Genomic DNA, 27,312 nt, shown 5'->3' with positions numbered 1-27,312 from the left:
AAGACTCAGCTGAAGTCTTGTGTTTGTTTGATGACATTTATAGACAGATAGAGGCCTATTTTGTAACCTGTACTTACAATGGAAGCACATTAATTAGGGACCTCTTAAAGGTCAGCAAGTGCAAGAGGAAGTATCACAGCAAACAAACCTGTTAGGTGTATATCAGCGCCTCGTATAGTTTGGTGACACTCCTTTAAAAAAAAAGCTTTGAGGTATCACATAGTTTACTTGGCTTCCGTGTACGTGAGGTTCAATTGAGAGGTTTTACTTCCTGCTATCTGAAACTCAGGAAATTGAATGAATTGTAAAAAAAAAATCATTGACATGGTTGTTTAAAGTGTTCCAAAACATAAATATAGTATGTGTTTTTTATATGTATATGCAGTTTATGTATTATTATTATTTTCTCTGGGCAGTAAAACTTATCTTTTAAAAAACTCAGCAAACTTCTTGTGTCGATCTTTGATGGTTTAGAACGCTGACATTTTTCTTCAATTTCAACAAAGTTCACTTTTTAATTGTACATATATTTATTTATTTAAAGATTTATCTTGGGGCTTTTATGCCTTTATTTGGATAAGACAGCTTTGGTTGCCTCGCTTACGTTGCAAACAAGCTACAAAATTAAACCAAGAATAGCAAAGGTTGCATCCCAAAATATGAGTGCAGAGGACAATATGTACAAGGAAACCTTTGACTGTGTTTTGGATCACTCCGGTATTTAGCCAAAGCTTTCCAAACCAGAGTTTACAACCAAAATAATTCAAGAGTAAGGCCAAGGCTGCAGCTACTACTGACTGTATATAACATGGACATGGTCTCAGTGATGTCACCCACTAGTTCGTGAAGCAGAGTTTTGAAGCCAGATGACAGCGGTCGCCATATTAGAAACGCTGCCTCAAACTAACTTTTAGTCAACCTGTAGGCAAAGAGTTGGAGCTCTCTGCACCATGCCTCATTGTTAACAGTGAGAAGGTCGACTCAGAGGGCAGAACAATCACCAAGCTGTGGGAGTTTCAACCAGCTGGGGGAGGAGTTACTGCCCATTGTGATGTCACAAAGGGAAATTCTCCAAACTGCCTCTTTGAGCACACATTTTTCTGAAAAGTGGAGCAGGCAAAAGACGAAAAGGAGGAACTTTTCTCGTATTTGGGGGGGTTTGTAGACAAACTAGGGACACATATTAGTGTTAGAAAAACATGGTGAAGTGTATTTTGGAGCACAAAGCAGGCAGTTGGTATGCATGATCATTTGAAAAGTAGCCATGAATGACCAGAAAAGTGCTACAAAAATGTAACTTTCTGTTGTTTTTCTCCAAAGAACTGTTAGAAAGGTCAGACATTTTGTTCCTGATGCCCTCGATTGGAAGAGCATTAGAAAGTGATCTTAAAATTGTCGGTATATGAACAGGAGGAAGGATTCAAATATGATTCAATGTGTTGTATGGTCAGCTTTCTACTGTTTTAATAACATAAAAGTGACCTCGTCCTTAAATGCACACGTTCTTTTCATCATAGAGGTGACAGTCTTTGTTAGTTTGGAAAAATTAGCATATGCATGTAGGCCTCCGTTCGCCTTATTAGAGCTTATATGGCCGACAAAAAGGAACCCTTGGGCAACCAGTGCATGACAGGGAGATGTTGTTGAATTGTTATCAGTGTACGTCTGACTAGGTTAGCCTGAAAAAAAAGGAAAGTATAAAAGAGCAGACTCTGAACTTTGAATGACTAAACTCTATAATCATCAAGAACAGGAGCAAAGAACATGTCACCTCTGATTTTTGCTGTGATGTTCAAAAATGTAGCATTATTTATTTATCCTGGCTGAGCTGACTGAGCACTGGCCTTTCATCAGCGACACCCCGCTTTTCACCCACTCAGCCACACACACTGACAGCCAGGGCGCTGTCCTACACAACCACGACAGTCGACTTGAGCAGTTGGAGGTCAGGTCAGTGTAGCTTATCGCTCTGGGGCATCACGACGACGGTATCTGAGGAGGAAGGAGCGTTACTCATTCACTTCCTCCAGTCAGATTATTTCTCCTAAGAAAGCGGCGGAGGAGCAGGAGTGTCATGACTCAGCTCTTGGCCCTGTTCACTCTCTGGGTTGTGATGATGTAACAGATGGCATGTTCACCCTCATTAGTCACAACAAAGGAAAAGTCATGCCTAAATGTATTGCAGCTACTGCAGCTCTGTGAGGACAATGATTCTATTCTGGATGCAGAAAGAGCTTCAGTTATGGGAAAATGCTGCAAACAGATATGAGATATTTTGGCTCTGCAGATCATACCCCAGGACTGTTTTAGCTCCAGGAGAGCATGTCGAATTTTTGCATGGGTGTACTGCTGCTTGCTTCATACAAAGCCATATAGGTGGGCAGATTTTCTCTACTGCTGATAAAACAGGATTATAGCCTACTTGTTTCCTCCAGCTACATTCAGTGAGGGAAGTTTGTGAAGAGACTTAATGCTGACATAGATGCACAGCAATCCAGTATTAATCCAAGACAAGGATATGCTTGTATTGTTGGTCAAAGACATAGCAAGTATCGACAAGATTCCACTACATGTTTAAGGGATTCTTGTCACAGATAGCTCTGTAAATGGTAGTGGTTAAGGACCTGAATAATCCAAATGTTATGCTCTGCATGTTGTCAAAAAAACATCAGTTTAGTGACCCAGCTGACAGGTTTTACCTTAGTTTGCAAAAAAAAAAAAACCCTGTTTAGGCACTAACACAAAAACACGTGCTTAAAAAAATGTCATCTATTGAAGGTGTCTTCTTTTTTTAAGTGAATTGTGTATGGAGGAAAGTAACAGATCTTAAATATCCAGATGTCGCCTGTGTATTCTTGCATTATTGAAGTGCAACAGTTTTTACTACTAACAAATGATGTTAAGTTAGTATCTCTGACAAACCAGTAGACATCATATTGTCATGGCCATTTGTGTGTGTGTGTCATACAGCAGGCTGGCATTATAGTCACAAAGCAACCATTTTCCTCCGCCATGATGCGAATCAGAATTTATCCAGCTGCGGTGTTTCATCTTGAAAGTTGTAGACATGTTGGGCATCTGGCAAATTGTTATCATTTCACTGCTCCATGATTTATCGAACATAGGGATAATATTTCAAGTTTCTACAACATATTCTTTAATTAGCGACATTCAGACTATGGCTAACATTGGCATACACGTCCTAGCTTATCATCACCGTTAGGTAGGAAGTTACTGAAAGCCACATTCAGACGATCTTGAAGCATTTGGACACGCTGTAGCTAAGATTACCGTAAACTACAAAGCGCCTGAGAGCTTATAACCTTTATTATTTACGGACTGGCAACAGTTAATTAGCATTCCTCCACATAGGATACTAGCTAATATTACTGTTAGCTTGGAAGAGGCTGAAAGCTTATATTAACATTTGGCTGTGTTACATGACACATAGAAAAGGTATTTTACAAGTAAAGTTACAATTACCTTGGGATTTACTTCCAAACCTACTTAAATGATTTATTTGTATGCTAATGTAAACTAGTGCTTACCAATTTCTAGCCTTTTTCTTTATGCTACATTATATCCTTTCGCTTGGGAAAAAAATGTATCATATAGCCTACAGTTGTCTGAATTACAGCTTGAAACACGACAATACAACATCACAAGAGCATTTGAGAATTGACCCTCTCTGGGAAATGGCCACTAGGTTGATATGATGAATGAAGACATAAAGCGGTGTCAGCGTGGATGGCTGCCATCTTTATCTCGGTTGAAACAAAGAGCTGAACTTCTCTCTCTTGTCAAAGTAATTTCATAATGAGCTTGCGGTCTTGGTCATAAGTGCAAAAACCAGGCTGACTGAATATTAAAAATATGTTTATTAATGCATTAAGTGCATTGTGGAGACTGGTTGGTTACTCAAGATGAAATGATAGGTCTGACTTTAATAAAAGGCTTACTATAACAATAAAAAAGAATAATAGGGAAGATTAATTTATTTTTTCTGTCTCTCACTGAGTCCTGATTTCAGCTGAAACCATCCTACTTTCCTCGTCTCTCGGCCCCCCGTGCTCTCACTCCTCTTCCCTCCTCTGCTCCTCTGTCTCTCATCAAGCGGCAAGGCGTAGTGTGTGGTTCGTGTGTGATAACAAAGGCTGAGGAGTTCACCATTATATAACTTATGTGGAGGCTGAGGAGGTGGAGGAAGAGGAGGAGAGGCAGCAGGGTTAGCACGTAGGAAAAGGAGGGCAGGAGAGGGCTAGTAGCCTACGTTGCAGTGCTCATTTGTCTTCCACATAACATGCACACACATACGCACGCATGCTGGCCTCCTTTTTCTTGCTCTCCATCACAGATTCAGCAGGCTGCACTTGCAGATATGGCTTCATAATATTTGAACTTTTCAGTGTTCCAGCTTTGTGTTCCCACGCTGACAACCACACATAAAGATTTTCAAGCAAAATCACCATTTCGCTCTTCGACTATGTGAGCCGGAGTGCTGAGCAGGCACACACACACACACACACACACACGCAATAACACACACTCGCAGGGCCTGTAACTCTCAAGCTCTACGGCTCCCTGCAGCCCCACCCTCCTGTCCTCTGATGGCCTCCCACTCATGCCACATTAAACATTTAGTGAAGCACTCTGGATCTTTGGGACACCATCTTTTAGCACCGCCAAGCTAACAGCCCTCACACTGTGGAAAAAACATAGGTGCATGCTCGTCGGTGGAAACCCGATACAGCAGTCACACTATTCTTTCTCCTCATCCCTCGCTCTCTTATGCACAAACACGCGCAGGCTCTCAGACGCAAAAAGGCAAAATCAGTGGTTCAGAAGGTCTTCTGTGTTCAGAGCAGGACCTGCATTAATCAATATTGATTCCTTGGGTGCGTGTCTATGTGTGCATGTGGAAATGAAATGTATTTGTCACAGTTTGCCTCCTTGTTGCAGTGAAGTGTGACCCAGGCAGACTTGGGTGTATCCCAACCTGTGCAGTAAAATGCTGCTGCTGTGTGGTGTTCCCTGCAATGTCTTGTATATACAAGAAGAGGCAGGAGCTGGGTTTCAAAGCTGTTTTTTTCTTCAGCTAGGCACATGCACCATTTCTTGATATTGTACTTTTCACTAATACGTCAACTAGTTATGATCCACAATCCTCATGAAGAAGTTGTATGTATTCTAAACTGAGAATTCAGCTCCATCTCCCCACATCTTCAGAGGCTCCAATGAACTAGATAGTAATGTGTAGATTCGGAACGAGTTGACTTTAAGATCCGACTCCTTTAAGTGAATGAGGGGAGCAGGCTCTCAACTCCAACATAGGCTAGCGGTCATAGGTTAAAAAAAACTCTTTTGGGGGGGGTGGCAGTAGCTCAGTCTGTAGGGACTTGGGTTGGGAACCGGAGGGTCGCCGGTCCATGTCCCGGTGCGGACCAAATATGGAAGTTGGTCTGGTAGCTGGAGAGGTGCCAGATCGCTTCCTGAGCACTGCCGAGGTGCCCTTGAGCAAGGCACCAAATCCCCTACCCACCACCAGCTCAGGAGCGCCTGCCGGGGGGCGGCTCCATCACTCTGACGTCCCTCCATTAGTGCATGTCCATAGGATCCTGTTTGTGCATATGTCAACATATTTCAGCCTGTGTGTGTGTTGCATGACTACAGAGTGTAAAAACAGAATTTCCCCTTGCGGGATCAGTAAAGAAAATCTTAATCTTAACTCTGAATTTGACTAAATCATCAATGGGGTAGAGGTAATTAAAGGAGCAATATATAACTCGGACATCTAGCGTTTCAAATGAGTGCTGCAGTCCAAATTCAAAACATTGGTTCAAGGTATCTTTATTATCCCCGAGGGGCAATTTGATACAGCCAGCAGTAAAAGAGGCACAGCCAACAAACAATAAATAAAACAACAATACCAAACAACAAAAAGACAAAAAAACAAATCACAATTACATGTGGTCGTTGACCAGACTGATCGCAGCAGGCATGAAGGATTTTTTTAATCTGTTCGTTCTGCAAAATGGCAGCTTATATCTGCGCCCTGATGGCAGCAACATGAACTCACAGTTCAAGGGATGAGATGAATCAGCAATAATAAGACGGGCTTTTTTCAGTGACCTGACTTCATACAGGTCATGGAGATTGTTCAGTTCAGTGGCAGCAATCCTGCCGCACACTTTAACGATTCCCTGCAGCCGTTTTTTCTGTTTCAAGGAAAGTGCGCTGCGCCAGCGGATAAAACCAAAGGTGAGGACAGATTCAATAGAATAGAATAGAATAGATGTTTATTGCCATTTGCACAGGTACAGGACAGTACAGGTACATTGGAATTCTTGTGCGTTTCTCCCTGAGTCAGCTTCTACAAAAAAGTTAAAATTATATATAAAATAGACTAGCATTGTAAGAAAAAAAGTACAAAAAAGTAAAAATAAATAAGTTGTATTAACAGCTAAGTAAATTAAAATAAACTGTACAGAAGTTATACACTATATAATACAAAAAAAAATAATAACAAGGGGAAAGGTTAATATTGCACACTTGTATTGCACTAAAAAAAACCAAAAAAAAAACCAAGAATAAAACATTTTCATAAAATGTAATATTGAATCGAGCTCTCTTCTATCTTACACACATGAAGAGAGCACAAAGAGTCGACTCTTTTTTTGTTGAGCTGGGCCAAATGATCTGATTCACTGAAGAGAGTCGTAATTCCCATCATTAGAACTGGAGGCCCTGGTCTCATGCTGCACAAGCCTATTCTCGCGAGACTTCCTCCCCTTTACCACACACACACACACACACACACACACACTAACCATCACTCCTCCTCCTCCTCCTCTCCCCAGCCCCTCCCTTTCCGTCTCTGCTCGCTTCTATCCTCTTCAGCTTTGCCTGCCTGTCAGAAAAGGTACTCCAGTATTGGAGGCTAGGCTACCCTCCTCCCGGACCCCGTACGAGAGAGAGAGAGAGAGAGAGAGCCAGCCACCGTCGTACCCCAAGGCTCGGGCTCCCCCACTCAACGGCACCCGACCATGGCAACCCCCGCTACTTCCACCCGGTTTACCGACGAGTACCAGCTGTACGAGGAGCTCGGGAAGTAAGCAGCAGTCTCAACGTTACAGTGTGCATCGTGTTTGTCTTGTCGTTTTTTTTTTGTCCCCCTCCCCACCCCCGCAACCTCGCCTCACATTATTTCTGGATAGAGAGCTGCAAGGCTAAAACAGCTTACAAACATGTCATTTTTTCCTGCAGCGCGATAATGTGTCCGTTAATGCGAGGGTGTTATTGTCGTGGTGCAGTCGGGCTAAACACCCGTCGCTAACGGCTAACTAGCCGAGGAACCAACCGACCAGCTACCACGCTGATATTGATAAACTAGCCGAGTTAGCCCCACCGGAGTTTCGTATTTTAGTCGCTAATGGTGATGATGATGTTGTGTTAACAGCTGTTGGCCCTTCCCGTGTTTGCCTACCTGGTATTTTCTGGTCTGTCAGCGCGGCCCCCGGGAGAGACGCCGTTGGACGGGGTAGCCTTGTGACGTTTCACCGGCCCCCGGGTCTGACAGCTCCGCGCCGGCTCGATACACCAAAAAGGCTGCGGTCGCTCGCTTTAACTAGGCCGACCACTTTTTTCTTTTTTTTTTTCTTGTCTCTCTCTCTCTCTCTCTCTCTCTCTCTCTCTCTCTATCTCCCCCCCCCCCCTTGAGCAGCTGCAGATGATTTGTGTAACCCGTGTTGAGTAACGTTAGGCTTACATACCCCCCCTCTGGATCACTTAATGAGGAAGTATCTGCGTTACGTTTCAACATCACGTCATGTTATCAATAAATGCATTGCGAGTCTTTTTTTAAAACGTAGGTTGATTATCGAGGCGTTGGTGGTTACGATGGTGAATTTGGCGTTTACTTGTGCAAGAGGCAGTGACGTGTTTTCTCGGTATTTTGATGACGACAAGAAAACCGGGCCACTACCTCATCTGTTTCATCATCATCATCATCAGCAGCAGCAGCAGCAGCAGCAGCAGCATCTGTTGTTCTTGGCCGGCGAAGGCTGCCCCCACCCCCTCACCCCCACCCCCCCCTTGTTGTACCAAAACCAGAGGCTGCAGGGCGACACTGGCCCTATCAAGCAGACTGAAGGTCAAAATTAGATTTTTTTTTTATATGAAAACAAATCGCCTGTCTATTTTGCAATAATTGTGCAGTCTAATATTGAGATGAGATTCAACTTTATTGTCATTACACAGATACAAGTATAGAGTAACGAAATGAGGTTTGGCATCTCACCAGAAGTGCAATAAGCAGAAAGTGCAAGAATCTGTGCTAAATTTACAGATGTAGACTTAAAAAAAAAAGTGAATTATTGGGTATATATGGATGGCTGGATTAATGGGGTGCTATAAATATAAGTATATCTTTAGGATTATAATATACAGATTAAGGTGCAGTGAGCATGCTATACTAGATTACAGATAATATACAGAATATGGACATATTGTACAGGTCGATAACTTATTGAGGTGATATGAACATACTATAATACAGGTGGATGAGAGATGTGTGTGTGTCCAGGTTTGATATTGTAATTCACCATGAACCGTAAAGCCTCTGACTCTTTATCGCACTTCATCTCACATTTAAATACAGCACTTGCAATATCAGCTCAAAGGACATTTTAACATTAGCAGTATGTGGTTCAAATAGTTTGCTGCTAAAACAATGAACAGGCTCCAGAAACGTTTAAAAAAAAAAAAAAAAAAAAAAGGTTTTACTGTAATGCTTGGAAATGTATGTCTGTATAATGTTCTTGGCGTCAGTCTACATTTAAAACTCTGTTTATTTTTTGTACCCCTTTTCTTTTTGAAAAAGAGATCCTGTTTCCCAAGACAGTACCCGTTAAAGAAAAAGGGATTTTTACAAGTTAAGATACACAGGCCTTCATTTCCAGCTGCCGTTTCCACTCTCTGCCGAATAATTGACAGTAATCGATGGCACTGATTGCAGAGGCAGTACACACACACACATACACACACCTACACATCCTCCTCCATAGTGGATTCAGGCTCTACTCCTCCTGCATCTTCAGTACACTGACCACTTACCTCGGCTTATGTTTCTGCTCCCGCTTGTTAATGCATCTTGCTCCGTCATAGGCTATTAACATCAAGGCACTGACTTGTGCTTCTGTCACCTGTCACCTTTCATTTACTGGTAAATAATTGAAACAAGGAGCAGAGTGCAGCATAAAAGTAGCAGCCCTTCATATATCATCAGAAGTAGTAAAAGGCCGCCTTTCTCTTTAAAGAAAACTGCATAGGACAAGATAATGTAAGCTATACAGGCTGAATGAAAAGCCATGCATATTTTTTTGTCCTGTGATGCTCAAAATTAAAGAGTAAATAAAGTGGCCAGCAGGTGACAAATGTAGGGACATGTATCATCTACGTCAACATGAATCCCATCAGAGAAATTAGTTGTTTCATAGTGTGTTATGCCCTTAATTTCCTTGCTTGAGCAGGTTTATAATGAGCATTGTTACCTTGTCAATGTGTTGAATATGACCCATTGTTGTGTGTGAGATGCAGCCCCTTCTGTATGCTGCCTGGTGCAAATTGAATTTTCTTTTGGTGCTGTATAGGTTGCATTGTAGTGTGCCTTTCAAAAATTAGCCCAAGTGCTTGGCCATTCATTTACAATCAATGACTCGAGCTGATAGCTATTCTTCAAAAGCTTGTTATAATGGTGCTAGTTTGCTTGATTGTTGCCCACACTAATGCTCTGATAGTAATACACAGTGTGTGTTTGTGTGAGGGAAAGATCAGGGTTGTTAGCATAAACAAAAAATTAACCACTGTCGTGAAATTTGATGCAGTTTCAAATGTCACACTTTGTGTAAGTGAGGGAGAGAACAAGCATGTGTAATAGAACTGATTTTTTGTTGTTTGTGTTCTTCTTTCTTAGGGGAGCTTTTTCAGTGGTGCGTAGGTGTGTAAAGAAGTCATCAGGACAGGAATATGCTGCAAAAATCATCAACACTAAGAAGCTGTCTGCAAGAGGTATGGTAATATCACACACTCAAAACAGATTCTGATATTCACATGTTCGCCTTTTCTTGCGCTGAATTGGGAAAAAAATAGTGCTTATGCTGTATATAATTATCACATTATGACAGCTATCTTAGATGATGTACAGTAAGGGTTCTAGATCTTCCACAAAGAGAGGAAATGCCAATTTGTGGTTAATCTAGTAAAACAAAAAAAACTTCATCCTATTGATAACAAAAATCAAGTGCATTCAATACTACCATTAAGTAGTTTAAGTAGCTCTGGCTTACCACAGATTTGAGGGATAATTATCCTGGTATACAGGAGAGTATGCAACTAAATTAAAGTCCCATATTTTCCAATGACCGAGTTTATCTTTTATTCAATCTGCATGTCAGAGGGGAGTTCTAATCAGCATCCTCTTGTCTTGCTTTATTGACAATCTTTATAAAAAACTGTATTGAATAACTCCATTGCTTCTCTGTGGTTTCATTAGAAAGCCTCTGAATGATTGAAATGATCCACATTTTATTTTAGGCTCTTCATGAAAAAGGGAACAAAGATGGGATTCAAATAAAACTCTATGAACGTGCAGTTCATGACACACAATTCTTGTCTGTGATTGTTGCTTCTGCTGAATATTATTTGTTGCGTCACTGAGTGCGTCTCAGCATTGGTCCACCCGCACATGCATGCTGTGGTGTGCCGTGTCGTAACGGTGACGTGAGCCCATGTCAGTGTGTCAGAACCTCCTCCTGGCTTCAGACTCGGATACTTAATTGCTTTCTCCTATTTTGTATCTTGACAAATTAGGCCTGCACTCTTTCCAGACTTTCACACACACCTGGCTCCCTTTGTCCTCTTTTCCTGAACTCTCTCTTGGTTTTTTTCTCTTTCTCTGATTAGCTCTGCGCTGCTTTCCCTGCAAGCCTCCTCTCTTACTCATTGCCTTTCTCTTGCATTGGGGGGGGGATTGGTTTGTATTGAGGCTAATCCACTTATGCTAAATGTATCTCATCAACCACTAAGACCCCACGGATTCCATAGGCGCCTCCCTGTTTGCCCTGTTGGCCCTGTTGTTGTCTCCGTCTGAAGGCATTTGTGTGTGTGTGTGTGTGTGTGTGTGTGTGAGTGTGAGTGAGTGTGAAAGAGACAGAGAGGGCAGGGAGTAACGCTAATACAGCATGTCTGCATTGTGAGGCATCTGTGAGTGTGTTGTAATACTGTTATTGTTCTATCCATGCCATCAAGTGTCCACACGGGCCAGCTACTGGTATTAATGTCCCACTAAGGAAATGTAAGGGCTCAGCAGAAAACTGTTGGCTCTTTGCAGAGGGAGGCAGCACAATGTGGGCCTGTGTGTATGTGTCCGTGTTGGCCAGAGGAGAAGAAAGCTGTCCAGGAGGAGGAGGAAGAGGAGGGGATTCTTAACAATCTAGTCTTGCAAGGAGATCAGTGACACTCCAAACCAGGGCAGCAAGGTGAAATGAGACAAAGATGACACGTGATAGAGTGAGTGCAGGATGGAACAAGGATTTTCTGCAAAGAGAAGAATCGCCGTAGGCCCCATGTCCGGCGCAACACGGACCTATGCGCACAAAAAAAAAAAAAACATCCGCACACACAGGCAACCAGTGCGTGAGCAGGCAGCTTGCCTGGTAGGATTTGGGTGGGTTTTTTTTAGCCTGATGGGGCGAGTGTGACCTCACGCGTGGCCTGGTGGGTAAGTCTCTCAAAGCTCTGGTAAACACTGCAGTAATCTGAGGAGGGGGGAGGGGGAGAAGGGAGGCAGCGAGGGAAAGGAAGGAAGGAAGGAAGGAAGGAAGGAAGGAAATAAAAGAAGGAAGTAAGAAAAGATGGACAAGCTATAAGGGATGGATGTTGGTAGTTGGCTGTGATGCTCCAGCCTACATGCAGTTTGGGGGTGGATGTGTGTGGGCAGCAGGATGCGCAGTATTCGCACACTGTTCTACAAATATAGATGAACCTGATTCTCGCCCCAAGAAAATCTTTAATTAAATCTCAAAGAACTGTATGTTGAGAACAAGTGTATGCACCGGTAATTACAAGGACCCAAAATAAAAGGTCAACTTCTAAAACTTGAAAGAAAACCATCTGATTTGAGGACAAAAAATGTAACACAAAGAACAAAATTAGATTATAGGGATGATGCAATTTAACGTAGTTTCAATACAGAGCATTACACTGATGTGCTGCACAGAAAATTCATAGCTATTACTAACTCTTTTTCCCAAGGTGGGCCTTTGATTATAAACTGAATAAAATATACAACATTTAGTAACGTGAGCCACATAACAGGATCCCTATTAGACATGAACCAAATTGGTGAATTTCTCAAACGATCCACACAACAACAATCGATGACAATACAAAAAAAAAAAATCCTATAATGAAAATCAACAAGGTGGAGGGTATCTATTAACATTTTTAAGCAATCATATTTGTTTTACATGGGAGGGGTTTAATGGTATGATTCAAGTTTCATTGTGCAGAATGAATGCTCAGGTTTTTGTTTTTTTTTTCTCTATGAGTGGAGTGAATGTGAAAAGTGGCCGGCTGCTGCATTGTCTGCTGCAACACTGTGTTTGTGTGTGTGTGGGTGAGAGAAAGAGAGAGAGAGAGTCGGGGTGAGACAGACTACCCACTCTAAGCACTAACCTAAACCTTTTCTCTTGAAAGTATTCAGTTGTGTCCTTTATGATTGTCATAAGATCTCAGATGTGTTGCTTGACTGTCCTTATTTATTGCTAAACATTGTTGCAAATTTTCACTTAATTCCAGTTGCTTATTTTATAATATCCTGCAGCTGAAATTCCTCTCATTATTATTAATGGCAAACCACTAAACCCCTGGGACTCAGCAGTCCACCCCTTCCAGAGTGTAGCCTGGTTCCAATCCTCTGCATCACAGCCCACATCTCCAGTTATTTGAGAGATTTTTGAACAGGTCTGGTGTTGTGCTTATAAATGGCTATTCTATCCAGTTTTAAAAGAGGTTCACTAACTAGAACTGTCAGTTTAGGATAAAGAAGCATGTGCTATTTGTGTGCCTTCAGGCATTTCTTCCAGATAGCTCTTACACCAAGGAGCCAGCTGTTGTCCTCGCTTATGAAAACCAAAACTCAATCCAAACCAGGGTCCTTTTCTAAACCTAACCAAGCAGTTTTAGTGCTTAAACCTAAACAGTCTGAAAACGTAGAGAAATTAACTTCTGGTTTCAAAAAGGACATAGCCCACTGACCCATTCATCCAACTGGGCTTGCACCCTATTTATACTTTTATAGTTAAGAGCATGAATACAGTCAACACTGTGCAAGATTTCAATGTACTGTAATACCCAACAAAACCAACCTTCTTTAAAAAAAAATCTTAGCACAAAAAGACTTGTGCATAGGCTGGCTAATTTAACATCACTTAGTTCCTCTCATACAAACTGTACTTCCTGATAGGCAGCCAAGCCTTATGGATGCTGGTTAGAAACTGAAGCCTGCATGAACAGGATTTTTTTCCTCTCCAATGGCCGGTAAATACAACACATGGGTACCTTGCTAACTTAAACTTCCCTTCACTAAAATACAGAACCAAGAGGCCAGCAGATATTTACAAATTCTTTGCGTAACCCAATGCTACAAATCATAATGCCATCTGGGCTAATTGTTTTTCTAGTCTGTCATTCTTACTTTTTACAAAATCATCCACTCACTGTACAGAAAGGCCGGGGCAAATAACAAAATCACCCAAAGTAGACGTTTATTTTGTAGCTGAAGTAAAACTTGGTTGGGCCGCATTTGGTACGCCAGACAAACGGAAATACGTTTCTCAAAGCTGATGGCCACGTGATAGTTTGTGTCTGTACTTAATGTCAAAGGTCAGGACTTCAGGAGAAACACTTTAACCTATGACCTACTCTTATGAAAATACTTCTAAAATGGGATTCATCCTGCTTCAGCTCTTTGACCACATGATGGTACCTAGCCGACAAAATCTAACGAACCCACACAAAACCGCCTGGTTTGTCTACTTTCCTTGCTTTTTCTTTGCCCTCCTCCATGCAGATCAAGTATTCTTCTGTATGCCTCCATTTTTATTTATGTTGTAGTTCAGTACCATGGGAACTGAAGCGTCCCGGCTTAAAGAACGGTTGTACCTCCACTGTGTTCTTTATGATTTTCAACAAGGCGTCTCTCAAGCTGGGGAAAAACACTTTGGTGGACATGCATGTTGAAGTCATTCAGGAGGACAACTGATGGAGTGTTTTAGTGTAGTGGTTGGTTACCATGATGACCAAATGCCAGTTGCATGTGTATTTCTGTCACACTGTGAAAAATGTTGATTCCGATATCATATAATAACGAGGGGCCTAGAGAAGCCTTTTTGTTATTTAAACATCAATTTTGTGATAATGCTTTATAGGTAGGTGAGACTGTTATTCAAATTAGCAGTAGCAGAGAGAACTCCCATGATTCCCCGCTAGCCTCGACGGCATCTTTTGTTTTTGTAGTATTGATTGAGAGCCCCCTGGCGACGGAATCTACAAATTGTATCTTTAAACAATTGAATGGAAAAATGTATATTGTTTTAATGAAATGATATTGGTATATTATATCCAGTTGAGTAAATAGGTTTTAAGTAAAAATCAAATTATATCAATGCCTGTTTCGATACCACGACTACAAAGATACAAAAAGTTCTAGCAACCAAATATTGGGTTGTTTGCTTTTTATTACCAAAAAATACAGGAAAACTCTTGTGCCTTGGATAAATTGAACAAAAATGTTGGCAAGGTATTTTTGAAATTTAGACAGTGCCCTTTGCTCTTTTGTTCAGCTTTTGTATAAAAATATTTCTGAAGATCTGAAGTTAGTTTAAAACCTCTGCAGTGTTTGATACTATCAATCATTAAAGCAACATAGATTGTATGGATTAAAACACATGTCATTAAAAAGTATTGAGCATTTGACAGCCTTACTGTGATTGGTGAATACCTAATCATGTGGGTTTGGGGGTGTATGCGGTATAGAGCTGCTGAAAGCACAATTTCATGTGGCGGTAGTCTGTTAAAGGAAAGTGGTGTTGTGATAATATCTGTCCTAGCAGTTTTGATGTGAACTTGCCTGACTGAAGCCTTCAATCAGATTGCCAGTTTAATATTTGTGGCAGAGATAGAGGGGGATTGGGGTAGGGTTTTGTGTGTCAGAGTGCTGGGTCCTCACCATCCTCCTTAGCTGATGTAAGATGGCTGTGGGCCCGCCCCGTGGCAAAGCAGATGGCCAATTAGAGAGCAGCAGGAAGTGCCAGTAATTACCCTCCAGCCCTCACTTTCCTGTCTTCTTCTACCACACACTCTTGCACCAACAAATAAGGAGATTGAATGAATTAGTGAGTGCTGCAGTGACACTGCACCAGGGTAGACGGCTGTACACAAACACACGCACACACTCGCACACACAAACTCACACAGGGGAGCTGTGATCCTCTTCTAGCAAATGGACGTTCTATGTAATCCTCCCTCCTTTGCTCTGTCTGGCTCTCTGTCTTGCGTCACTGGTGTAATTAGAAGGAGGTTCAGGTCTCGCTGTTATTCACCGACTTTTTTTTTTCAAATGAGGGAAATGTATACCTGAAGCAAGACGAAGGGAAGGCTGGAGGAAGGTAGACATAGCCTAAAAACACTTTGACTGCACTGTTAGCAACAAGTTAGAGACAGTCAAGAGGACAAAAAGGGCAGACATGACAGTCAGAGATGGTGTAGATGGAGTGGCAAAGTAAGGGCATTTTTTGCCTTTATTAAATAGGACAGCTGAAGAGACAGATAATGCTGGGAGGAGAGAGTGGGTGATGACATGCAGCAAAAGCCTGAGGTCGGATTTGAACCTACGGTGGCTGCGATGAGTACTATAGCCTCGGTACATGGGGCACGGGACAAAACCGCTTGGCTATCCAGCGTCCTGAATTTGCCCTTTTATATTTTGACTGAAAATATACAGTTTAATATTGAAGAACAGCTTCGTAAGTTGATAGTTGATTCTTCAGCGACAGTATCTCAGGCTGTCGCTGCACTGGGGAAATTAATGCAAATCTTTCCGAGCCTGCTTCTGTGTGGCGTAATCGCAATGGAGCTGTTAAGTTTGCTTGACCACAGTGATAACACACACAAACACACATTTGAGTCCCACTGGATCCTCACTACAGTTCCCACACATGACCATTGACCTAAGCTACATGGCTCAAAAAGTGACGAGGGTGCAGTTTAACAGTGTCATGTCGTTGACACACTGACATCTTGTACAAATAGACTTACATACTGCTACAGGATTTAGTAAAATCCCCAACAAGGATGTTTGTTTGTGTGTTGTTGCTAGCATCCCACCCAAGCCTGGAGTGCAAACACTCCAATGTTTTGTCTAACTGCTTCACACTAACCCCTTTACACAAACACACAGAGCCACATACGCACTTGCATGCGAAACTCAAAAGCCATTGCTACACAAAGCCTCCTCAATATCCACAAACAGTTTAAGTCCGTTAAAAGAACCACACGTGGGACGCAGATGGCCTAGCGGTTTGTCGCGCCCCACAGAGACTAGAGTCCTCCAAGCAGGCGGCCTGGGTTTAAGTCTGGCCTGTTGCCTTGTTTCCTGCTCTATACACTGTCCTATCTAGGGATGTGAAGATTGATTGTAAAATCGTGATGAATCGATTCAAAGGTGTCAAGATTCACATCGGTACTCTGAAAAATGAATCCCAATAATATTGTGAGCGTCAGCAGCTGTAGAGCAGAGGCGGTTGGCAGCTGCAGAGCAAGATTTAGAAATTGAGAAAGCACCACCGTCTTTTACATCGGAGGTGTGGAAACATTTTGGCTTCCCCAAGACAGAAAATTAAAGAAGTGAGAAGATAACAGACAAAACAAAAAGTGTGTGCAAATATTGCAAGACAGGAAACTACACAAATGGCACAACCAACATGATGCGGCATTTAATCGACACCCCAGTGAGAAGCTCCAATCACCTCCCCTTGTTGCGAAAAAAAACAAACATTAAAAGGCCAAACCACGCTGCAGACCCTAAAGGAATCTTTTTCAGTAATAATTTGTCTACAGTCTCATTTTGTGAAATAAATCACATCGTGAATCGTATCGTGAGATGAGTGAATCATTACATCCCTAGTCAATGCCCTTCTACTAATACTCACCTGTTACCTTTCAGAGGCAAACGCGGCCACTCGGCTTGCCTTGAACGACTGGATTACTAATAGGTCAGGGCCATGGCTTTAAATATATTTGCCTCTGTGTACACAAAACAAATAGATGTGACACAAATAAGCTCATACTTTTCCAATATTTGCGTTGACATACTTAGTTTAACGATATGATTAAGTCTTTGTGCTTCTGTAAATAAACATGACAAAAGAAACTACAGTGAGTCAATCCAAGTGTTTTGGACATGCCTGGTGAAAAACAGAAACCTAGACTGGGAAAAGAAAAAAATGGGGACAAAAGCTCCTCACCGCATTGCTGCCCGGCGTGTGTGTGCCACAGTCTCTCTTATCTGGCTCCTCTAAATCCCCCTCCTCCTCCTCCTCCCTGAGCACAGATCGTAGCCAGGTGTGCATCAGGTGGAGGGAGAAATATGCACATGACATCAGTCAGCAAGTATTTGTATGTGAGTTTTCAAGACAAAGAATTTGTCTCATTGTGCATTAGACTTCATATAGACTTTGGTGCAGACACTTTAAACTGGGACACGGAGAAATCTTGTGGATTCATGCGATACTTAGGACTAAAGTATAAAAAATGGACAGTGAGTCAAAGTTAGCACTTCTTCTCTGACTCAGCTCAATTATCAGGGTTCAATATTAACACTAGTCCCCAAATATAACATGTAGGTGGCTTCCTGTGGTCACAAAGTTTTATTAGTATGAAGGTAAGCCTTGGCCAGCACAATGCTACATTACAGGTTCACCAATATCCTGATTTCTATGCCCCAGTGAGAGCTGAGGACATGCCGCTTAGCTTGAAGTCAGATCACATGTATGTCATTAAACGCTCAAACAGATTGACTCTAGTCTCCAAAATCAGGGGCTTGGTGACCTGTGGGGCCAGTACTTATCTCTCCCAGATAATAACAACAACATTGCTGGACAGGTTTGAATGTTTCCAGTTTTGATTGTAGGTGTTTCAGACCCATACCATTATAAACACAACATTTCAGATGGGGATATTGCGTTTTAATCTCATCTACCACCCACTTTTACTTTCTTTATCTCTCCCCCTATCAATAACAAAGAATGTCTAGATTATAATATTAATGACATACATTTGTGCATACTACATGATATTTTTTAAGTTCATTCGTGTTCTGCCTACAGCAGTGATAGTTTGTAATCATTTACAATTTCTGTGTTGTACAACAAATGACAGTCATCATGAGTTCCAAAAGAACACTTATTGGAAATGTGGCAATTGTACTGTTTGAATCAAATGCTGAACACAATAGCAAGACCAGTTAATACTTTACAAACTGTTTTGTGAATTAACTTGGTCTAAACATTGACTTTTCTCTCCTCAGACCATCAGAAGCTGGAGAGAGAGGCTCGCATCTGCCGTCTCCTGAAGCACCCCAACATTGGTGAGTTTCTGCGCCCATCGCTAAAAGCGTGAAATGTGTTTCTGTTATGTTGCTCACGCTTAAGGGATAAGATTCTTAGCTGAAATTTTTTTAAAGTTATTGTGTCGTTTGCAGCCATTGAGATGGTATAGCTATCTCTGTGATCACTCACTTGAAATGTCAATAAAGTACATTCTCACTGCACAGCTGCTGTCATTTATGGACGTTGGTGCAAAGAGCAAAGCTAGGGAGGCATATGGAGAATGGAGATGCAGGGTTTTGTCAGGCTGCTTTGCACACTTGTCAAGATTGGCAGATGGAAAAATGATTGCAAACAGGTTGCTTAGCATTGAAGAGCATTGTCACTTGTGCTTATTGACAGTGTTCATCATCACCATGCGTAGACATGCAGCACTAGCAGAAACATCTCTACACCCACGGCAGGGAGCAGATTTGAGATTTATTCTCTTTTTTTTATATATTTCCGAAGTAGGGGACATGTTAAATTGTTGAACTGATCCCCAGCTGCAGCAATCTATCGATTAGTTGTCAACAATCAAGTCAGATTGCCAGCCATTTTGACAATTAATTACTCTGTTTGAGTAATTAAATTAGAAAAGAAGTCAATACTGTCGATTCCTGCTTCTTACTGTGAATGTTTTTCTCCTCTATGACGGTAAACTGAATCTTAGATCTGTGTGAGGAAGTCATTTAAGGCTTTTGGAAGCACTGATGGGTGTTATTTAACCAATTGGTGACAGTTTATTGACCAAACATGTAATTGACATAGGACTACTAAATCATTGTAGCCATAATCTGATCACTAATTGAGAAAGTCTCTTTAGTACAGCACTAGTGATTAGTGGCATCACTGTATTTGTATTCATACTTTTCATTGGTGTTAGGATGCGAAAGCTCATGAATGCTAATCTAAGATTTGCATTTTCCTGACTCTTGATCAAATCAGCTGTCATGATGACAAAAACAAAAGGACATGTAAGTGACACAACTGACATTCAGAATGAGGGGTGACAGAAGGTTATCTTCTCGCTAACAGTGTGACAGTAGATCTCTGCTCCGCCTGCTAAGATGAAACAGACTTTAACTATTAAATGTCTTCTGTGATTTCTTGAGGATCTGGCTTTATCACTCTTGACCATCCTGATATCACAGCGTGTCACTGAGTGTCACAGCCTTTTTATTGCTGGATTTAGTATCGCACTGATGATTTTAAAAAATGGAACATATTGTGCTTCAGTAATAGAGATGTCCAGAGAAAAGGGGTTTTACAGAATGGAAAGGGGCAATAGGACAACATCAGTGACACCTTTCCCTCTGCTCTCCTCCCTTATTTCTCATTCCCCTCGTCCTACTTTTCTGTCCCTGAGGCACTCATTCGCCCCTCGCCTATTTTCCCCTTCCTATCTCTGTATAGATTTTTCTCTCCCTCTTTTTCTTGCTCCTCTTTTTTTGACATATTCTGGCATGGACTGCATTCAAACTTTGGACAAAAGAGGGCACAAAAAAGAGACAGATGGAGAGATGAAAGCAGGAGGAGTAGGAGACAGATGGAGAGAGTGTGAGAAGATGGGAGGAGGAGGAAAGAGCAGTCACTCTTGTTTCTTGCTGCAGGGCCATCCTACTTCATCTTATTATACAACTGATATTCACTTTACATAACGATAACTGTGGCTCCCTGACACTAAACCTAAGCTGTATTTCAGGCGTCTTTGCTAACGCCATGCTCCTGCTGCTTGTATGCTGTTCTGTCATTATGCTGCTGTGTTGTTGTGTTGACAGGAGGGCTCATATGGTTACTGCTTAACCGCAGTATCATGGTATTATGAGCTCATTACTGCAATCACCACTTTTTTCTTTTCTATTTCTAACATAAAGCTACTTACCTCTATCAGTTATCAGGAAACTCAACTGTTAAAGAGGACATATAATACCTCTTTTCTACCATTTCAAACAGTCCCCCTGTGGTCTAAATGAAACATCTGTGCTGTGCTTTGGTCAAAATATAACATGAATCAAGCACCAGAGGAGGTTTGTGACCCTGTATAAACCAGTTCTCTCAGAACGCTCCGTTTTGGTGTGTGTGTCTCTTTAAATGCAATGAGCCCCCCGCCCCCCTGAGTTTTCCCAGCAGACATCCCTCCTTCGCTACCGAGAATAAAAATGGCGGACCTGTGCAAAAGTTTTGCTCTAGGCTGGGGGTGGAGTTCATGGGTGGGGATACCAGGGGAGGGGATTTTTTTTTCTTTTTTATACCAGAATCCCACTGTGATGTCACAAGTTGAGCAAATTTGAAACGGAGCACTTTTCTCTGTGTTGTAAGACTTGTGCAGACCACAAACAAAGGACTGGATGGGTTTATTTCACATTTTGTGGGTCGGTAGACACTCAGGTTACCCAAATATATGTTCAAAAACACTGTCAAAGTGGATTTTTCAAAATACGTCCCCTTTAAAACATAATTCTTTTTTAAATATAACATTTCCTCTTCTGGTTGTAGACCTCTGAATCACTGCCCACATCTGTAAATTACTTTTTCAGTTGTTAGACATTTTGACTGTAAGACAGTCAGAGCTTTTTCTTCACAATTGAAGGGGGAGGGGTATTGTTTTTTTTAAGATGGGGCTCAATTTAAACTCAATTTTAATACAATTTGGAGCAAGCCACACAAGACCATTCCAGTCAGATAACAGTGGATAGAGTTTGTGGACTACACTACACAAATATTTTCTCTTTTCTGGCTCCTCTCTTACCTCCATTTCCTTTCATGTAGCTAACATTTTAACAAAGTGATTAAATGTCTACCCTGGTTGAGGCTAACTTACCGTTGGCTATAATGCTTGTTAGTATTAGGGTGCAATAGCTGTCCATAAGTATTTGGGGTAGGGTCTCTCTGAACCAACAACAGAAGGGTGGTGGGAATTTGATGGATTAAGTTCAAATACTGTATCTTTTCTCAAGAATCCAGTACCTACCTACCTATAAGACAACATTTGTGGAAATATGTTTAAAAATGCTAAAATGTTTCAGCTCTCTGTGTCAAAGGCAGAAAATGAGTAAACAAAAAACGTCCACCAAAAATGTAGCCATTAGGATTTCAACAAGAGGACGAACATATGTAAGGTTTATAAATAGATTTGATAAATCTTGACATATGAAGGTACCGCTCGGTAACTCTTACCTTCACTTCTTGCCCTCTGAAAATTATTTAAATGTCAACACACAAAAAAAAACTTGTAACCACGGATGTGTTCAGGCAAAGTACCAACAGGTTAAGACACTTGCCCTTTAAGCATAATCCCCAATTACAAGCTAGCCACCAGAACTTGTGTGCACTTTGTACCTGTATCTATTATTCTTTGAATGTTTTTAATGTACACTGTCATCAAAACAGGAAATTCCCCCTAAAACTCAACTAAATAACTCAAATGTTACAAAAGTGTTGAGTGAACTGTTTTTTTTTTTTTTACAGCAAATAAGTCTCTTGTATGTTAAATCACTCAGAAGCTCAGGATCCAGAGCTGCAGTCATAGTTGTTTGAACTTTGACCACAGAGCTGGGATATCAGCCATATAACACACGTTCACTACGTTGATACATTTTAAACTTCCAGGAATCTAACCGAACTCAAACCCGACACTGATATTCAATTTCATTATGTTTTTAGAGGGGGGGGGGGCAGTCAATAATGATCTGATACTTCCTTCACTCTGTATTATTGTTGAGTGCTCAGTTTTGTGTTTTACAAACAAATTTTTGTTTTTTTTAAAAGGCCAATCTAATGATGGTCATTGCAAATAAGCTTAGGCTTTACATGCTGTGCAGTGGGGTATTGGTTAATTTCCCACATACTTGTCCCTATACAAATAAATAATCAAATGATAGTTTAAATAATTGCAAATATACACTACCCAAACCGTAACAGACAAGTTTGATATTTTATTCAGCTGGGTCGGTCGTGGTTCATTTCTCTCTTCAAATGCTACAGCAGATCTTTCTTTTTACCTGTCTCCTTTCTTTATACCTCCATCTCACTGGCTTTTGTCTCTCCCGCAGTGAGACTCCATGACAGCATTTCAGAGGAAGGCTTTCATTACCTAGTCTTTGACCTGTGAGTATATTCCACACACACACACACACACACACACACACACACACACACACACACACACGCTGTGACATTTTATCCATGCGTGAGACCACGGTTTGTTTGTGTATGCTAACGTCTCCTACCTCCCTTGTCTCTTCCTCTCTTTCTCTCTCTTTCTTTCTCCTTTTTTCGTTCCTTCCCTCTCCCAGGGTGACAGGCGGAGAGCTGTTTGAAGACATTGTAGCCAGAGAGTACTATAGCGAGGCTGATGCCAGGTAAGCAACCCTCAACATATGAACACACGCTCTGCTGCAAACATACAGTGTAATCCCATTAAATATATGAATACTCACTCCCAATTTATGAGCGTGAACCCACAGGCGCACAGTGGTGGATGTAATTGGTTTGCTTGTGTTCTTGGTGGCGAATGCGACCCCCCCCCCCCCTGTCAACAAGTGCGTTATTATACCGGTCTCTCATCTCTTTTTGGCCACATGAGTCACTCTCCATCCTACGACTACATATTACTGAAATGATCAACAGCAAATTGATCACAAACCAATTTTTCAAATGACGCATTCTGCCAAAAAAATGCTTCTCAAATGTCCGGATTTGCTGCTTATTTGTGTTGTATTTTCACAAATTGATTATCCTTGGTTGATGGGCTGCTGATTGGACTGTGCAATTTGAAGACGTCACCTAGGCTGCTGTGAAACAGCATTGGGCATTTTACACCACATCCTGACATTTTGTAGATATTGTGACATTTAAGCTTTCTCTCCTTCCTCGCTACATCTTCCTTTTGGGAGTTCCCTTTGCTTTTTTTTCCCTGTGGCTGTGTGGTGTGTAGCTTATGAAGTCTGTTGTACAATTGGATTAGGGGTCTTTGTGTGTTCACGCACTCATGGGTGGGGGTTGGGGTGGGGTTGGAAACACACAAACCTTCACACACACACACAAATGAAGCCACTAAGAATTAAGCCTCAGCCTGGCTCTCTCTAGCTGTGCCCTCTGACCCGTAACCTTTCTCGAGACGTGACATGAACATGAGCCTCAAGTAGTGGGATGGTGGAGCCTGACACTACGGTGCGTAGGACAGTAATAAGGTGGTCGTGTACTGGCTCGTAGGAACATTTTATAAGACCCATCATGAGCCAACACACTCACCACCAGGCGAGTGTGAAAACATGATCAGCAGCCAGAATTGAGAAAATAACTATATTAGTAGCAGCTGAATTGACGCCCCCATTATTAAAATTGCTACTGGGATAGAGATTTATTGACTGTGTGGTGTAAGGCCTCCCACACGAGTTGCTCTGTATTGATTGTTTAAAACTACTGTACCTTGATTATGCCTTTTGAAGAATGAAAAATGGTTGTGTCTTTAATGTTTGTCATGCGACTCAGCCCAATGTTCATCTTTTACAGCTTAAAGAGTCTTTCTTCAACGCACGTCCTGTTGTGTAAAAACAAAAAGATTAGGTTTTTTTATTATGATTTCTCTCGTTCCAAAACTCAAACATGTTCTGCACACGATGATAAAAAAGACGGAGTAATCAGTAGATCCTCACATTTGAGAAAATGTCACCAGGTGCTGACTTAAACAATCAAATCAAACACTATCATAGGGGTTTGCAGTTCATTTAATCTTTGTTGAACTGCTCCTACAGCCCTACCAGCTACAAAGGTTTATTATTTCATGCTACTTAATAATTGGGGCTAAATATTGTTAACATGTTGTGGTATGATGTGTATCATCATGCAGTGGTTAACATTCAGTATATTGCTAAATATTAAGGCTGATTAAATGTATCACAATTGTATTGTTATCACAATTTGAGAATTCACAATAAACTAGGGCGGGGGAGATATGGACCAGAAATCATATCTCGATATTTTTTTAGCTGAATGCCGATACACCATCTTCAGATTTTTTTTTTGCTGAATGCCGATACACCATATATATCTTGATATTTTTTTTTGGTACAGAAATAACAAAAACAAAGTCAGTTGTAAGTCAAATCCACATGGGCCAAATGCCAAATGTCTCACAGGCACTTTTATTAACAGCCAGCTGCACAATGACAACACGTACAAGCAAAATGACATAACATGAAGGAAATAAAAACGTCCTTTCCTGCGTGACGAAATACATCCAGCTGTGTATTTAGTTATGTAGGCGGTGTTTGAGTTTCGCTCAGTGAGGGGGAGAGGGACAGTGAGAGCAGAAATAGGCTCTACAGACATGTGACCTTATTTTAATGCAACATAAATATGGAGATAAACAATATTATCTTACTCTAAATCTTGTTTGTAAAAATATTGAAATGAAAACTCAAGACATTTCACAGCCTTACAATAAACGCAAACATTTGAATTTAATGCAACAAATCAGATGAAATATTTTCTATTTTCTTTGCCTTCTCACTTGGCATTTGTACATTTTACTCTTGAAGGGAGGCTTCGGTATAATTGCCATGCTTTACATATCAGCCATCAGATCAATAAATGATAATTTAGTGGGGACAGAAAATCACAAGGCTTCCACACATCTTGGAAAGAATACATTTAAGAATGTATATATTGTTGTGAAATGATGTCATATAACAAAACATAATATTGTGGGTATATGTATATTGAGGGTCTGTAATTTTACTTTGGACATTGTCTGTAATACATCATATGTATTGCTTTAAAATGCAAAATGGTTTCATTATCATGTTTTTTTAATCACATCCTGGACAAGAATGTCATTTTTTAAAAATCAAATGTATGTATGTATCTGTTTTATAACCAGATCATAACCCACCGGTCTTGAAGGAAACGCACAGATAAATCTGTCTAACCAGTCTATGTGACGATTTTGTTTGTGATGAAGGGCAGAGACTGACACGTCTCTCTCTCTCTCTCTCTCTGTTTTGTCCCCTTTTCTCTCTCCGTAGTCATTGCATTAGTCAGATCTTGGAGAGTGTCAATCATATCCACCAGCATGATATTGTGCACAGAGACCTCAAGGTGAGTGGCTGCCCGTTGCCGTGACAACTACACACTCACACACACCTCTGCTCGTGGCCATGGCAACACACAGATGGCTCTCAGTTTCTCCATCTCTATCTCTCTTTTGTCTTTTCCTCGCTGCATCTCCGCTTTTATAGCTTATTATTACTCCCCTGCTTTCCTCTCCCGCCCTTTGTTCCTTTTTTTTTTTTTTTTAAATCATCTCTCTGTTCTCAGCTCTGTGTGTCTGTCTGTCTGTCTGTCTGTCTGTCTATCTGTGTGCGTGTGTGTGTGTGTGTGTGTGCACGTGCGTTCATGTGGAGTGCAGAGATGGTGAGTCATGATCACGTGCAGGGGTCAGTTTCTCACCTATGGCAAGGAAAAGACAAGGACTCGAGCTGCACATGAACACACTTTGTACTGTTGTGAGGGGGGGGGATCTATTATGAGAGAGAAGGTGAAGACATGGATAAACCTCATGGTTGCCAAGACGACTCATATGACATCACACCACCCATAGAGCAATTGGGGAGGGGCTTGTACCTTCTTTGAGCTGGATAGGCTAAGATTTAAAGAGTGGAAGAAGAGAGCTTCTCTGCCGCCTTCAGTTCTGTACTTAGCCCACTTTAAGGTGATGATTATAATCCAGGTAGGAAACAGTAATAATCATGTGTATTGAATTATACGTTCTAAATAAAAGGGGGTGTGGGGGTGTTTCGGACTCTCATGGGTGGCTTTTCTATGTGCGTGTCAGAGAATAATGCTATTACCTCGAGCACTGCCTGTCTGATTTGTCAGCCTTTTGTCCTGAGTGGGCTTTTACTGCGGCCATTTATGTCCCACTACCCAAACAACCGGCATTTAGAACGCTGCCACACACGCCGCCTCTCGCTAAGTACACTTTCCATTTAGCATGCAGTCTGCAGCACTGCCTAAATGACTCCCAAGTGGTTTCTATGGCTACCAACCCATGTCCATATAAGGCGTTGTGGAGATTCTCAACCACTCATCCTCTTTCTCTCTCTTTTTTCTCTTTTCATCCTCCATGTTTCCGTCGCTTTCTCGCACCTTTCCCCCACCCCCACACGGGCTGTGTCGAATACATTAAATGTGAATATTTCTCAGAAAGGGCTTTACTGAAGAGTGCCTGTCACTATCTGTCTCTCGCTGTCTTGATCTCTTGTCCTACATTCTGCTTCACCGTGTGTGTGTGTGTGTGTGTGTGTGTGTGTGTGTGTGTGTGTGTGTGTGTGTGTGTGTGTGTGTGTGTGTGTGTGTGTGTGTGTGTGTGTGTGTGTGTGTGTGTGTGTGTGTGTGTGTGTGTGTGTGTGTGTGTGTGTGTGTGTGTGTGTGTGTGTGTGTGTGTGTGTGTGTGTGTGTGTGTGTGTGTGTGTGTGTGTGTGTGTGTGTGTGTGTGTGTGTGTGTGTGTGTGTGTGTGTGTGTGTGTGTGTGTGTGTGTGTGTGTGTGTGTGTGTGTGTGTGTGTGTGTGTGTGTGTGTGTGTGTGTGTGTGTGTGTGTGTGTG

The 27,312-nt window shown here is 41.5% G+C and overlaps 1 protein-coding gene across 10 annotated transcripts in view; it reads left to right on the top strand.

Annotated features, from left to right (window-relative positions):
• Window positions 1-6,884: 6,884 nt before the first annotated feature.
• Window positions 6,885-27,312, top strand: part of LOC132955992 (calcium/calmodulin-dependent protein kinase type II subunit gamma-like) — a 41,583-nt gene continuing 21,155 nt past the window's right edge. For 5 of the 10 annotated variants that reach the window (XM_061029125.1, XM_061029126.1, XM_061029124.1 and 2 more), the window contains exons 1-6: window positions 6,885-7,108; window positions 9,971-10,065; window positions 18,644-18,703; window positions 22,757-22,811; window positions 23,000-23,065; window positions 25,733-25,805. In XM_061029125.1, coding sequence (XP_060885108.1) covers window positions 7,044-7,108; window positions 9,971-10,065; window positions 18,644-18,703; window positions 22,757-22,811; window positions 23,000-23,065; window positions 25,733-25,805 — 414 coding nt within the window. In that variant the 5' untranslated portion in view covers window positions 6,885-7,043. The remainder of the gene's footprint in view (window positions 7,109-9,970; window positions 10,066-18,643; window positions 18,704-22,756; window positions 22,812-22,999; window positions 23,066-25,732; window positions 25,806-27,312) is intronic. The other 5 variants (XM_061029132.1, XM_061029130.1, XM_061029127.1 and 2 more) reach the window with 1 other exon arrangement.

Source organism: Labrus mixtus, chromosome 21, assembly GCF_963584025.1.
Source record: "Labrus mixtus chromosome 21, fLabMix1.1, whole genome shotgun sequence".
In the NCBI taxonomy this organism is placed as follows: domain Eukaryota; kingdom Metazoa; phylum Chordata; class Actinopteri; order Labriformes; family Labridae; genus Labrus; species Labrus mixtus.
The sequence above is the reverse complement of the archived record's forward strand: the minus strand, read 5'-3'. Positions and strand labels throughout refer to the sequence as shown.